The sequence below is a fragment of the Tupaia chinensis genome, unplaced genomic scaffold (assembly GCF_000334495.1).
Source record: "Tupaia chinensis unplaced genomic scaffold, TupChi_1.0 Scaffold000048_1, whole genome shotgun sequence".
In the NCBI taxonomy this organism is placed as follows: Eukaryota; Metazoa; Chordata; class Mammalia; order Scandentia; family Tupaiidae; genus Tupaia; species Tupaia belangeri.
The window spans coordinates 5,386,772-5,402,207 of record NW_006159506.1 but is presented as its reverse complement, the minus strand read 5'-3'; the positions used below and the strand labels follow the sequence as shown (position 1 = coordinate 5,402,207).

At 42.3% G+C, this 15,436-nt stretch overlaps 1 protein-coding gene across 1 annotated transcript in view; it reads right to left on the bottom strand.

Annotated features, from left to right (window-relative positions):
• Positions 1-834: 834 nt before the first annotated feature.
• SLC35B3 (solute carrier family 35 member B3) overlaps positions 835-15,436 on the bottom strand; it is a 48,023-nt gene continuing 33,421 nt past the window's right edge. The window contains exon 9 of the mRNA XM_014591052.2: positions 835-911. Coding sequence (XP_014446538.1) covers positions 850-911 — 62 coding nt within the window. The 3' untranslated portion in view covers positions 835-849. The remainder of the gene's footprint in view (positions 912-15,436) is intronic.

Genomic DNA, 15,436 nt, shown 5'->3' with positions numbered 1-15,436 from the left:
AGGAATGGCCATGCTGCAATCCCTTCTCCATTCTCCTCTCAGGATCTTGGGCATGCATGCACACATGCCTGGCATGAATTTTAAGCCACCAGGTCTGGGACTCCAAGCACAGTTGACTCTGTGGGAGTCCAGTGACATAACCATTACACCATCTACTGGTCCTGCTCCTTGAAAATTTCTAATTTGTTTAAATTTTTTTTAACTATTGTGAAAACAAAGATGTACACACAGTAGCCTAGGCCCACACAAGGCCAGAATCATCAACATCACTGTCTTCTACCTCCACATCTTGTCCCACTGGAAGGGCCATGATAAACCAAATGACATGTGATTAAATCAAGCACAAGGGAAAATTATGCAGTCCCAAAACAAGGCAAACACGAGATATATGAGCTTGCTATAGGCCTAATGCTACACCTATTTTGCAGAATTTTTTTTTTTAGACAGGTAGGAGTACACTCTGAAAGAGTGATAGAAAGTATAATATAATAAATGGCCCTGACACAGAACAGTTAAGATGCTCTTCTCTGCCAGCTCGGACCACATGGGAGGTGTGGTGCATTTGATTCCTGGTCCTCACAGGCAGGCGTGGTGGTGTGTGCCTGTAATCCCTGCTTCCAGGAAGCTGAAGCAGGAAGTTCATTAGATTGAGGCTGGCCTGGACAACATAGCAACAAAAGCAAGATTTTGCTTTCAGCCGACATTAATGATATATTGGTGTTATTCTCATGATTTAATACATGTGTTCCACATAAATGCAGTTTGAGGGGAGCCCAGACTGTGGGAACAAGTTACTCTTAATGTCTTGCCTTTGAATATACTTTGAACATTTCTTACCTCTTATTTTATTCAACTTCTTGGCCCTACTCCATCATGAAAATGCGAAATAAGCAATGAAGATGTTCCTATTCCTATTAGAAAGATGAAAAAACCGAATTTCAGAAAGATGAAGGGGCTAACATGGTGACTATAATTAAAATCAATGTATTATATTCTAGAAATCTGCTGGCAGTAGATGGTAAGCATTCTCATCACAAAGAAAAGATGATGTGAGGTCATGAATATGTTAATTAGCTTGATTTAGCCACTCTACAATATATACATTTTTCAAAATGGCGCATTGTATATCATAAATGCGTACAAGTTTTATTTGTCAGTTAAAAATGGGGAGGGTCAGAGGCTTAACTAAGGATGCTAACTAGCTGGTAGTCTAGCATGGCAAATGGGCAGTTCCTGGTGCTTTGATGAGACATCAGTTCTGTGACAATTTTATCAATGAGTGGTCTTCACAGAGAAAAGAAAAGGCTCTCTTACATCTTTTCCCCACCCTTGGAGGGGGGGGGGGAGAAAAAACAGCTTGCATATGAACATGCCAGAAACCTTATTTTTCAACTTTCTATGCTGCAACTTCTTAGATTTAAAACCAAAAATTGAAAGCAATCTCCATAGAATTTCTCTGGGGAGAAATGACCTACTTCAGCTTATATTCCTCCCGGTAGTTGCTCTGAGCCTTGGGAATTACCTTGTCCATGTATTTTCATTCAGAATGAATGCTTTAATATATTTCTTTAATCATCTGTTGCATCAGAGAATATTGTTTCATGCATATTAAAGACTTGAGCATGTAATAGACCAGTGTTCTGACTAATAAATGCACTCAAAGCATGTCACTAGTCTTATTGGTTTTCTTAGCTTCAGGATAGATGTGTTTGATTTGGCAAATAATAATAATGATGATGATGATGGTGGTGATGACAGTGCTTCTATTAAACAAAGGGAATTATTTTATTTTAAAATGGTGCTGTGGCCTTGTACAGATCATTATTCTTTTGAAGGAGTCAAACCCTCTACCCTATTTCTATAGTGTTTTATTCCTCATTCAGACAAATCAATCAATGAGTGCTAAGGACTTTCCATGTATCCTTCATGAAGCTGTGCAGAAGTATAAAGATGTAAGTATTTCCTAGAGGGTCATGTAGTCTGGTTTGGGCCTACAAGATTCTCATGAGATAAATTGTTCAAAGTACAAATCACATGCTCTAGGAAAGGAGAAAAAGGAAAGGGTTTCACTGAGAGATGGAAGTTGAGTGAGATTTTGGGAAAAGGGAAAACTTGGAATAGGTGGACAAAGAAATTTAGGGCAAGGGAGAAATATAAACAAAGGCACAATGTTGGGTATTAATCCAATAAACATTCACTGTTCTATTTGTTGTTCTAGGTGTGGAGCCAGAAAGATGAAACACATGGTCCCTGTTCTAGACTCAGAGGTAGAAGAGACCAGCAAGCAGACCGTGACATACAGTAGGCTAGAGCTAAGCATGTGTGCTAATTGACCTCAAAAGATGGCTTCTTGACTCAGTGGAAAAAATTAGAGGATTAGAAAAAGTTTTACAGAGTCCATCTATGCTTATGAAAAATCTTAAGAAAGAAATGGACCGGCCCCATAGGGCAGCAATTAAATGCTGTGCATAAAAACCTGGAACCCATACTGCCTACCCTGGCTTGAATCCTGGCCCTAGCAGTTTGAAAAATACACCAGGAGCATGTGTACGTCTACCCAAAATCCTGATGGGATGGAGAAATGGAGGAAAAAATATGTGATGGTAGGGTTTTCTCTCTCTCTCTCATTCACCTTTTAACAATTAATACTAATAATACAAAAAAAAGAGAAGAGAAAAAATTTTAATTTTAATTTATTTATTTAGTATTTCCATGAGAAAGACAGTCAGACAGCACCCACAACAGGATCCTGATGCTGTGATCTACCCCGCACCTTTGGCTATCCTGGAATCATGGGGATGTGCATGCCCAGTGAACTCAGGGAGGTCTCTGGACTTGAGCTGGGAACCTTCTTGTGTGGGTTAGTCTCAAATAACATTGCATTTTACTGCTGTGCCACTGTCTGGCTTCGAGCCATGAGAAATTTTAAGACAATGAATTAGGAGGAGAAGTACGTTCCAGAGAGTTGTGTCACTTGGTGAGGACAAGGAAGAAGAGATGAGAAGCGTCTTAGGTTGGCTGGAGTGTCCTGTGTGCCCAGAACAGTAAACAACAAAGCTGGAGATACAGACAGGTGCCAGGCATCATGATTTATGAACCTGGTAAATCATACTAAAGATTCTGACGACACTGCCAGGGACAGGGAACAAGTATCACACTATAAGACAGCAAGAAGAAAGAAGTCCAAGTTAGGGCACAAGGTTCTGTCAAGGTCAAAAAGAAAAAGATCATGGAAGACTTCACTGTCACAGTGTAGGGCCCATCTGAGAGGTAAGATGCAGAGTCCATGTGAGTCCATGTTATTGCTCTGGCTTTTGCTTTTGTAAGGCTTCTTTGATGTGAGTTTCATGGGCTTGCTAACATACGCCAAAATAATTAAACTCGACTGTGAGAATAGAGGTGATCAAGTCATACTCTCCAATTCAGCAAACAGTGTCTAATGATGACAAGTGGAAAATTAATGCGATGCCCTAATGATCTCAATCTCAATGAATGCCAGTCTTTCTCCAATAACCAGTTTTGTCCCAGTTCTGCTGTGTTCCAATAGCTAATGTGAAATAACTTGTGCTAAAGTGAATCTGAGTATCATAACTAGACCCCCACACAGCTAGCCTCAGTTCGAGTCCCAGACCTGGCAGCTTGAAAATTATGCTGGGTGGGTGTGCGTATGTGCCTCAAATCCCAAGATGAGAATGAAGGAGAAGGATTGTGGAGTGGTTAGCTCTCTGGGGTATGGTTTCTCACTTTCCCTGGCAGAAGCATGCACCCTGTGGCAAAAACCTTAAAAAAAAAAAAACAACTACAAAAAAATGATAAAAGTAATGTCAGTATAGATCCTCTCACAATTTAGAAGTGGGGTTTAAATATGATTGAAGGAGAGATATTAGGATCTCTTTAATAGACAAAAAAAACTTATTTTCAGGGACTCTTTATGCTCATGAGAAAATGAAAATAAATCTAAATTGCCTAAAAAGTGTATTTAGTGTAAAATTCATATAACAGAAGAATAAAAATATTTTAACATAGTACTTAAGAATTTAGTACTCTATCACAAAACTACTAAAGCATTTGGAAAACAAACATCCAAACCCTTCCCATGCCAGCCGACTCCCCTTCTCCACAGCTATGGCAGCAGAACGCTAGGTCACTGTGTACAAGACACCCTGACGCTTACACAGAGACCACCGCAGAGCCAACAGGCCTAGCTTCCCCATGCACGCCCTGAACCACGGTCCCTCTGATGGGCGCCCTTCGTGCAGCCTCTACCAAGCCAGGAGCATAGAATTTGTCACGGCTGTTCTATTCTCTTTACAGACCCGAGATAGGGACAATCGATAACTCAGGGTTTCTAGCCAATAACCATATAGTTAACACCACCTCGCAAACTCAGGGTAACAAAAATGTCAGGAACGTCTTTAAATGCCTTGCCACACCAACAGCGAAGTGCAGAGTGAGGACAACACGACAGTGCCTTTGCATTTTAAACATGTTTGGAACTAGGTACAACTTGGATACAGCATCAGGGTGCTGCGGACTCCCATGGCCACTTCATGGAAACCACTGACGATTTCTAGAGCACTTTGAGCAACAACATGACCGCGATCGAATGGTGCAATTAAACCTAGTGAGGGCAACAGACATGCCTCCCATGAGAGGTGTGATTGCGGCTCCCCTACGCTAAGGGATTCACAAGAGACAGGGCAACGCTTTGTTTTTATTCCTCCTCCTCCTCCTCATCTTTTTCACTGTCCTCTTCCACCTTTTCCCTGGCAATTTGGCAGGACCCTGTGCGCCACCACGCTTGCCTGTGGACTCATGGTCGGCCGCATCCTCCTGGTCCTCCTTCAGCGTGGCGGCCTTGGTTACGGGAGGCTGCTTCTCGTAGTCACTTAAGTCATTCCACGTCTCACCCAGCTTCTTTGCCACGTCTCAATAGAGATGCCAGAGTTGGCGGATTTGATCTTGGGGCAAAATTCTGCACTGAACAGGAAGAATTCAGATGGTGGCCTTCTGGGGGGCACTAGGGTCCTTTCTCTTCGTGCCTCCCTGAGCCGGTCCCTCATCCTTCATTTCCCGGTCACAGCGAGCTTTATCCACCTTTGCCATTTCATCAGATTTTGGCCTCTCTTCCCCAGACATGGTCTCCCACCTCTCGGAGCACTTCTTAGAAAACTCACCACAACGACAGGGACCTCGGGTTTTTCTCCTTATGTTCCTCTCTGCAGGTCTGCACAAAGAAGGCATAAGCAGACAGCATGCCCTTTGGATTCTTGGGGTCACCTTTAGGCACCCCTACTGGCTTGTTCACACAACGGGGGCTCAGCGCTCCCAGCCGCGCTAGCTGCCTCTACGAGAGCCGCCTCAATAAATACTTTTTAGGAAAGAAATGGCCTTCCACACTGGAATACCTCTGGAGAAGTCTCTGGGGAATGCACCACACTAAGATGACATGAAGTTCCTCTGTAATTCCAGTACGGCCCCTTTTCCCTTCAACATTGACCCAAATGGCTGTCCCCCTAACGAGCACCACATGAAGACGGCGGCTGGTGCTGAGGAGCAAGGTGACAGAGTGGATACACGCCATGTCCTCACACTAGCCACCCGGGGACCCGCGTGTCCTAGGCGCACGCTGCAGTGCACTCCCGGGAGGCGTGGAGGGCAGGGGGTCCCGGCAACACCACTGACATTTAAGATGACACGTGCATGTGTGAGCACGTGTGCACAAGGCCACGCGTGCGGAATAAGGAGGATAAGCCAGGAGCCACGAGACTGAGAGGAGGGTGTCAGGAAAGTCTCGGTGGAGTTTTTTTTTTTTTTCACAAAAATGTGTCCTGTTAAGAAGGCAATGGGATCCAAAGCCCAGAGACCTGAGAACTAGGGAAGGCTTTTAGAGGATTTGACTGTAAACTGAGGCTTTCTTTTAAAGTGTATTTATTTACTGCTTCCAGGAGAAACACAGAGAGAGAGAGAGAGGGGTATTCCCTCCAGGGTCTCAACTCCCCCCACAATTCTCGGCCCAGTGGGTCACAGGCACGTGCACCTCCAGAGGGCCCAGGGAAGCCTCAGGACACGATCCTAGAACTTTGCCAAGTGACGCCCACGTGACCACCGTATGAACCCCATGTGACCCCCATATGATCCCCATGTGACACCCACGTATCCCCACTTGCCCCCCAGGTACCCCCACGTGACGCCCACGTGATCCCCAAAGCATCGTCAAAGCATCTAGGATCATCCAATAAAAATGTCAATTTTACTACATGATGTTTATGCCTCAAAAAAACCTTTCTAAAAAGAAAACGCAGTAAAAAAGAAACACAATTCCATTTCAGTGTGTCATGAGATAGGTCTTTGGTTTTCAGTTTGATCATTTAAAATTTTTTAAAAAAATTATTTTATACATTCAAATCACTATACATCACTTAGCTTGTAAAGTAACTTTACCCAACATGAAGACACTTCACACCGGTTTAGTGGTGGATACCACACACATTATCAACAACAGATAATAATCCATTTCTATGTCCTCTGTGTCCGATACATATCTTGCCTCTGAAACAGCTTCCACCTGTTTGAACCGGACTGAATCAGTTTCAGTCGGCCAGAACCTGTTTTAACTCGCCAGATTCGGTCTGAACCAGTTTGTACCACTCAGAACCGGTCTGAATTAGTTCATGCTAGAGACATGGGAAAGACACATGGGCCATGGGCATATAACATGCTACTGGTATGTGAGTGACATGTGTACTGTGGACATGTAGCTGGCATGTCATGAGAATAGCATGCTAACAATATGTGAATGACACATGTTTTGCTAGCATGTAATTGGTATGTTGCTCTGGACATGTGAAACAGGCTACAGACATGTGAACAACACATATCATTGGCATGTAGTTGACATGCCATTTTTGACATGCAAAAAACACACTACAGGCATGTGAAATACATGTACACAGTTGGCATGTTGCTTGTATGTGGATACGTGTTAAACACGGTATGGTCACATGAAGGACACATGTGTCATTGACATGCAATTTGTGTGTTGACACACAAACATGCTACTGACATGCGGATGGCACACGTGGCACAGACATGTAATTTTTTTTAGCATTGAGATTTCTTCAAAACTACTTTAATTTTGATGCTAAAAAACGTCTAGAATTTAATAAAAATGCTAACTTGCACACCAATTACTGAGCTTAAATGGGCATGGCTAAGGTTCGTGGTCAAACAGACTCTGTATGCATTTCACAGAGGAAGGAGGAAGACCTGCTCTCTCAGGGGTACCTGTGTGATATCTCTAGGCAGTATGACGCTAAAAGAAAGTACTGGCCAATTTCTACAATGCCATCAGATTTTCTATTATTTGGAAATGGGCAATGAATACGAAAAAGTTAAAAAACAGTAACTAAATGATAAAAAAGTTATAGCTGACATACTTAATTTCCAGAATTAAGAATTAAGTCTCTCTACTGGACCTCCGAGAGGTTAACCCATGCGTTCACAGCTGGTAAGTATCAGGTAATCATAACTAAACTCAGGTCTTCTGACTGCATGGCCAGTGCACATTCTATTGCTTTACTTTTTCTTTTAGAAGTTTGCAAATGTACAAGCCATCCTGGTGTGGTAAATGACACAGAGATGCCAGCAGGATTTCTCCTCGTAGACTCTGGTGCCATGAAGCTGAATATGATTTTTAAATTAATGGTTACTTGGCACTTCATTATCATTGGATTGATTTAACTCAGCTACATTTTTAATATTTCATGGTTAGAAGACATATGGCACATGATTTCATTTTCTTTTATGACTTTTTAAAAGACTTTAAAAATAAGGAAAGAAAATACTCAGTAATTTTTTTTTTTTTCTTTAAGAGAGATTTTTGCTATTGGACACATGCACTCTCCAGAGAGAGAGGGACAGAGAGAAAGTGAAAAATCACCTCCCAGGGGGATGGCCATGCCACTATCCCTTCTCTTCCATTCTCCTCTTGTGATTTTGGGCATGCACGCATATGTGCCAGGAGTGAGTTTTAAGCGGCCAGGTCTGGGACACGAACCACAGTACACTGCATGGGAGTCCAGTGATGTAACCATTACACCATCTACTGATCCCAACTCAGCAACATTCTTTTTTTTTTGAGAGGTTTTCGCTATAGGGAGTTGTGCGAGGCTCGCCAGACAGACAGAGAGAGACATAGAGACAGAAAGCGAGAAATCAAATCCCAGAGGGGATGGTCACGTCACAATCCCTTCTCCTCCACTCTCCTCTCGGGATCTTGGGCACGCACGCACATGCGCCCGGCCCTGCGAACCGCGGTCGGCTACGTGGGAGCCCAGCGACATAGCCATTACGCTAATTGCTGGTTCCCAACTCAGCAACATTCTTAAGCAGAACATAACATTTCTTTCCTTTAACAGTATCTTTTTTTTTTTTTTTTTTTTAAGATCCCTTGGAGGAAATCTCCCTCTTCTTGCCCAAAGATGCTAGTGTTTCTCTGAGTTCCGTCCTTAGATAGCATTCGTTCTCAGCATACATGACATCGGCTAGGTGATCTCATTTGACAATTTCCACTGCCATCTGTAGACAGATAACAGCGTCAGAAATGGACCATTTGAACCTGTAGAACCAAAGATCCTATTTCTTCTTATTGGACTATTCTGCCTGGATGCCCCAATGAAAACGCAATTTTAACATGCCCCAGATGGAATTCAGTGTGCTCCCTACACTCTTCTCTGCACCTCTCAAGTGCTCTCCACCTATTTCCACAAACGGTACCTGGGAGTCCGCTAACTGCTGGTTCCCGGAGTCATCCTCAAATTCATTCTCTCTTCTCACATGGAAGTATTCATCCAGTCGTACTGTTCGACCTCCTTTAGGTTTCTCAGTCTTCCCTCCTTGAATCCATTACAACCCGCTCAAGTCTAGTCTGAGTTAGTCTAATACAACTCGCGAGTTTGCCCTGCAGCTTCGTTCCCCTCTTGTTCCTGTGTCACACTGCTCAATCACGTTACTTTCAGCTGTAGACCCTGCAAGTTGGTCTTACTCCCAAAGAGGTCAAACCCAAACTCCAAGGCTCCCCTGCTTCCATCAGCAGCCAAAGCCCAACTGAAATCGGAGTTTCAGGGGCAATGAATTACCTGCATCTATCTTACCCTTTGCTGTTAATCGCTTGCAATTATATCCTTAAACCGGTAACTCCACCCAATTTCTAGTACTGGCTTACTAGGTCTCTGCCTTTCATGTTATGTATTTTTGAACATTTAAAGTGGTTTTATTTTCCTCCTTCTCCTTTTTTAACTGTTCTAAATGAGCAAGCAAATTTATATATCTCTCTATTTTTTTTTTTGGAGGGTTTTTTGCTATAGGGTGCGCACGCTTGCCAGAAAGACAGAAACAAAGAGACAGAAAGCAAGAAATAACCCCCCAGGGGGGATGGCCACACCACAATCTCTTCTCCTACTCTCTTGGGATCTTGGGCATGCATGCACATATGCCCGGCATGAGTTTAAACCACCAGGACTGGGACTCAAACCACGATCGACTACATGGCAGTCCAATGACAAAGCCATTACGCCAACTGCTGGTCCCTATATATATCTAATTTAATGAGAACACCTAATGATTAAATACTACATAAAAAGGAATGGCTTTTTTCTCTTCTGTTTTATTTTTCTACAATAATACAGTTCAAGCACAGGTAGAAACTGTAAAACTTCAAAAAAGTTATTGTTTTAGGTCTATTCATGCTCGCAAGGTTTCCAATTTCATTTTTATCTAACACCATTTTGGGACAAACTTGGAGGCTGGCTTTACGACCAGAGCTTCACTATGAGAACAGCTTACTCTGGTAGGCTTCATCTCCTGTACTTCTTTTTAAAAAGGTGATGGTTCACTTTATTTATTTAGTACAGTTTCAGGTTTGCAAAATAATTGAGCAGGTAGTACAGAGTTCCACATAGGTACCTCCTGCTCACTCCATACCAAGTTTCACTTTTATTAACAACTTTCACTAGTGTGGTGCATTTGTTTCTATTGATGTACCAGTATTGGTACACTGTCATTAACTTTGGTGCATAGTTTGTATTAAGGTTCCCTTTGGTGGTGTACATCCTTCGGATTTGGACCAATACATTAGGACATGCCTTCCTCTTTCTAGTATCACACAGAAGAGTCTCACCTGTGACTTGCCTATTCATCCTTCCCTTCCCCCACAGTCCCTGGCAAACGCTGGTTTTACTTTCTCTAGTTTTGCCCTAACATTACAATTTTTTTTTTGAGAAGTTTTTTTGCTATAGGGCGCGTGCGCTTGCTAGACAGACAGAGAGATAGAGAGACAGAAAGCGAGAAATCACCCCCCAGGGGGATGGCCACGCCGCAATCCCTTCTCCTCCGTTCTCCTCTCGGGATCTTGGGCACGCACGCACACGCGCCCGGCGTGAGTTTTAAGCCACCGGGTCCGGGACGTGAACCACTGTCGACTACATGGGAGTCCAGCGACATAGCCGTTATGCTGCCTGCTAGTCCCCCTAACATTACATTTTGAGACAAAGTTTTCACTATCTCTTTAGACAGAGCTCTTCCTGTTTTTCTTTTTTTTTTTTTCTCTTTTCTTCTTCCTTCCTCTTTCTTCTTTCTCTCTTTTCCTTCTCTTTCTTTCTTTTTTCTTCTAGTTTCTTTCTTTGCTACAGGGTACATGCACTCACGGGGAGAGAGAGACAGGGAACAGTGAGAAAGCACCCTGGAGGGGACAGCAATGCTGGAATCTCTGTTCCTCACCTTTCCTCTCTGGATTTTGGGCACACACATACACACACCCAACATGTTTTTCAAGCTGTCAGGTCTGGGTCTTGAACAGCAGTCAGCCAGGTGAGATCCAGCCACCTTCACCACCACACCACTGACTGGCCCTCTTCTGTTTTCTTATAATGAAGCAAGCATGTTTTCGTGAAATTTGTTACTGAGTAGAGTTAAGAAATGGTCATAGAATGACTTTTTTAGCTTTTTTTTTTTTCTTTTTTAAGATCCAGTTTGCATTTCCTACTCTCATTCACCAGCAGGGAATATATCTTTGGTCAAGTCAAGCTATAGAAGGAAGACAGACTCTTGAGGGAATCAATAAGGGTCCAAACAGATACCCAGAAATGCCCACCAAGGGAACTGATTTCTCTTGTGTATAACCAATTTGCAACCAGCCCTAGTGTTGACACAGGGTAAAAGGCTGTCAATTCCCGACACATGACACTGCTAAAACAATCTGATATATAATCCAGGCAACGGAAGTGGTCAGCAGGATCTTTCTCCATCAGGAAAACCCCAGTCATGCACATTGCAAACTTTAGCATGACTCAAATGGATCCGTTGACAACTCATTGCTTGATGCTGTTCCGTTCGAGTGTGAGAGTACTGGTACCAAAGATGGAGTGCCTGCTCCCTATCTGTGAGTAAGCGATTGCAAAACCAGTTTTTAAAAGCAGATTAAAAGCTCCATGCGTACTTTCTGCACCACAATTCACAGGCAAGAAACAACAGCTTGTCCCAGGCAGTTAACAAAGAAACATTTTAAAAGACACAGTAGAATCAAAAGTCCATGAGATATGATCAAAGTTAAGAGAGAATTTCCTCTAGCACAGATAAAAGCAAGATTCTTGGGCCCAGCCTCACTTTAAGGGGACAGAAAAAGGGCCACTGTTAGCAGCTGAGTGAAGAGCCTTACTCATGCTAAAAAGGGTAATGGTCAGAATGACAAGAAAAATGAATACCTTTACTGAAGAGCCTTACTCATGTTAAAAAGGGTCAGAATGACAAGAAAAATGAATACCTTTACTGTGTTTTATGGCTTTCAAAATGCATTTTCTCATACCAGTTTTGATGCAAGTTGTCATTAGGTGGGTATTATTAATATAGCAGTTTTAAGATACTGAAAATCAGGTTGGCTCCATGGCCAATTAGATAAAGGAGGTGGATGCCACGTAGCCAATGGTGGGGTTTGGATCCCGGACCCGGAAGCTTGAGAAACATTGGATGTGGGTGCATGTGTGCCCCAAATCCCAGCGGGATGGAAAAACAGAGAAGAGATTTTGGTTTAACCAAACTCAGAGCAACAGATCAGAGTGACCGCAAATAATCCTGTGGTGAAAATATAACAATTTTTTTCTTCATTTTCACTTTGCCAGAATACGTGAAGGACTACTCTTTTTCTGAGCTGAAAGTATAATTCGCTATTTGAAAACCATTCCAGTTTTAGCAGAGATGGAGTTTGCATGTGCATTTTCTATAACTAAGGCCGATTCCCATTAGGGTACAAAACTAAAGCATATGATTCATAATAAGAGACTGTTGCCTTTGAAATCACTTTCTACCATAATACTGGCCACTTCATTACAGTTGTAATTAGAAAGGAAAAAAAAAAAAGAAACAGAAATAGTCATTTGAGGGGAAATTAGTGCTTAATTTCCAAGACTGTTTTATTTTAATGGATGCAACTCTGGCAAGATTCTATACTTAAATTACAAACCTAAGAATGATACGGCTGGTATTTTAGATCTGTCTTCTAAATGGAAAACTCTTAATGCGGCATCTGATGAAAAAGTCTCTAATGACTGAATATATCCCTTGAGATAAAATATTCTTTCAAGGAGGATTTAAAAAATAAAATACGTATAGGTAGGCAGGCATGGTGTGGGTGTAAGTTACATCTATTTAATCAGTTGCTGCAATCATTCCCTAAAGAATGACTGCTACAGTGTACATCTTGAGCTTTCTAAAGATACTCTTATCAAGAGAAAGCAGTGGTAGAGGATAATCTCATATTTTATTAAAAATATCTGAAGCTGTCCAAAAGGAAGAAATGGATCTTTCCTTGGAAACGGAAAATAAAACTTAAGCCGAAGAAGTAAGTATATGTTGGTCTAAGATATTCACTTTTTAGACAACTATTGAGCCATCTTCTAAAGAATATTTGTTCTATCCCCCCCTCATTTCCCCTTTTTAAAAACTCTTTCATTGTGGAATGCAACATCCACGCAGAACCTGTATCCAGTAAAACTACAGAACTCAATGATTTATCAGAAAGGGGCCATCAGGGACCAGCAGTAATGGCTTTGTCACTGGACTCCCATGTAGTCGACTGCGGTTCAAGTCCCGGATCCGGTGGCTTAAACTCACGCTGGGCACGTGTGCACACGTGCCCAAGATCCCGAGAGGAGAATGGAGGAGAAGGGATTGGAGCGTGGCCATATCCCCGGGGAAGGAGATGGTTTCTCGCTTTCTGTCTCTCTACGTCTCTCTCTCTGGCGAGTGCACGTGCCCTATAGCAAAAATGCCCAAAAGCAAAAAAAAAAAAAAAAAAAAAACACATCAGTGTAACCACCACACAGGGTGACAGGGCATTGCTCACATCACACAAACCCTCCTCGCCATGCTTCTCCATCCCTGTCCCTTTTTTGGCCCCCAAATGCAACTTTATAGTATTAACACCTCCTTCCTTTTTTTCTTTTTTTGGGAACTTTATGTAGCATCATATGACTCATATTCTTTGGGATCTATGCTCTTTCATGTGACATTAGAATGTGAAATTTATTGTTTCTACTACTAATGGTCAATCTTTCCTATTTATTCCATTAGGTGCATGCCATAGATTTTTTGTTTTTATTTTTGTGTGTCTAAACCATTCTCTACAGCAGGTGGCTACTGTATCCAAGTAACTTTCAAGATTTTCCCTTTATGAATGACGTTGATATTAATATTCTTGCATGTGTCTTTAGATATACATGTGTACAGATTTCTGTTATATATGCCTGAGTGGAATTTCTTAGACATTGGGTATGCATTTAAATTTAGTAGATAATGCCAACTGATTTTTTTTTCTTCTTATTGTTTGAGGGCATGTAAGCTTGCTAAAGATAGACTGACAGGGAGAGAGCAACCTCCAGTGGGGAGTGGTCACTCCACAATCCCTTTCCTTCCATTTCTCCATCCTGTTGGGATTTGAGGACATATGCATATGCACCAGGCATGTTTTTCAAGCTGCCAGTGCTGGGATTTGAACTGAAGTTGGCCATGTGGGATCTGGCTTCCTTAACCAGTAGGCATTGTTTGACTTCCAAATAGTTTTACAAAGTGGCCATGTGGGAGCTTCATGAAGTAAATGCTATGCCATCTGCTGGTCCCCATCAACTTTTTAAATTTGTGTGTGTTTGTTTTAAGAGAGATTTTCTGCTCTAGGGCACGTGTGCTTGCTGGAGAGAGAGACAGAGAGAGACAGAAAGTGAGAAATCACCCCCCTAGGGGGATGGCTGGACCGCCATCCCTTCTCCCCCATTCCCCTCTCAGGACTTGACCATGCATGAGCGTGACTTGAAACATGAGCTTCAAGCTGCCGGGTCTGGGACTTGAACAGTGGTCAACAGTGGTCAACTACATGGGAGTCCAGCGACGTAATCATCACGCCATCTGCTGGTTCCCAACACATCTTTTTAAGAGCAGACTTAAAAAATTTTTACTTTCTTTCTTCCACCAGATAATCAAGGGTGGGGGTACCTCCCAAAAGGGTCTTCATACCATGATCCACCTGTAGCCTCTGCAGGCTAGGATCATAGGAACAAGTACAGCCAGCACGTAGAGAGACCTGGCGATGCACAATCAGGACATTCCCTGGGGCTGACGTGGAGTGCTGCCTTACCACTGTGCCACAAGGCTGGCCAAAGGCAGACATCTGGTTGTGTTTTTTTTTTTCAGAGTTTTTTGCTATAGGGCCCGTGTGCTCGCCAGAAAGACAGAGACAGAGAGACAGAAAGCAAGAAATCACCCCTGCCCCCTGGGGGGGATGGCCACACCACAATCCCTCATTTTCCTCTTGGGATCTTAGGCACGTACACACACGTACCCAGCATGAGTTTAAGCCACCCAGGTCCGGGACTCGACCCGCGTTTGACTACATAGGAGTTCAGCGACAGCCATTACGCCAACTGCTGATCCCTTGGTTGTGTTTTATTTTTTTAAATGACAGATGTCCAAATGTCCAAACATTCCTGAGATTTTTATGATTTTGGGGTGGCTTGGTACATATACAACACTATTGATTAAATTGTATACAGAAACTAGAAAAGGTGATTACCTACCTTTATAAAATCTCTGGTGATGTGTTTATATATATATATCTATATACATATATGTATAGATAAATTTGTGTGTGTGTGTATACATATATATCTATATGTATATATATCTATGTGTATATATACACACACACACACAAATTTATCTATACACCTAGGATAAACATTAATGAATTTTTTCAGAAAGATGAAAAAAATGAATTCCCAAATGCTCAAGTCAAAAATACTTACATACTATTATGTCAGAAAGAAAACAATATCTGCTTGATCTTCTTTGTATTTCTTCCTCTGTAACTGGCATTAGGAGAAAAATAATG